Below are 343 nucleotides of genomic sequence, written 5' to 3'. Positions count from 1 at the left end.
CCCCTGTAGGAAGATGTGGTGAGGACAAGGATTCTTTGTAGAATTCCTTTGCCATTCACCCTTACTTCTGTGAATCTCCCCCCTCCCTGAGGAAGAGAAAATGGTGTGTGTGGAAGTGACCAACCGGTGGGGGTGGGGGGTAAGGCGGTGTTTTGTTGGTGATGCTATGGTGAGAGACCCACATGCAGAGAAATGCTCAATGCTTTAAATATTCAGTTGTTAAACATCCCTGTAGGTGGCCATGGTCATCTGAGATAGACACACTGTGCGGGTAGGTGCAGCTGATGATTTTATTGGTGTTACCAAGAGGTCACATTGTGTCTGAGGTTTCACAAGGCAAGAG

General features: G+C 48.1%; 1 protein-coding gene across 1 annotated transcript in view; it reads right to left on the bottom strand.

Moving 5' to 3' along the window:
* Positions 1 to 276: 276 nt before the first annotated feature.
* Positions 277 to 343, bottom strand: part of LOC117715905 (inactive pancreatic lipase-related protein 1) — a 14,532-nt gene continuing 14,465 nt past the window's right edge. Inside the window, exon 13 of the mRNA XM_034512698.2 lies at positions 277 to 343. This exon is cut by the window's right edge and continues 49 nt beyond it. Within this exon, the coding sequence (XP_034368589.1) occupies positions 311 to 343 (33 nt within the window). The 3' untranslated portion in view covers positions 277 to 310.

Source organism: Arvicanthis niloticus, chromosome 1 (assembly GCF_011762505.2).
Source record: "Arvicanthis niloticus isolate mArvNil1 chromosome 1, mArvNil1.pat.X, whole genome shotgun sequence".
NCBI classification, from domain to species: domain Eukaryota; kingdom Metazoa; phylum Chordata; class Mammalia; order Rodentia; family Muridae; genus Arvicanthis; species Arvicanthis niloticus.
Note: the sequence above shows the minus strand (reverse complement) of the source record. Positions and strands in the feature narration are given on the sequence as shown.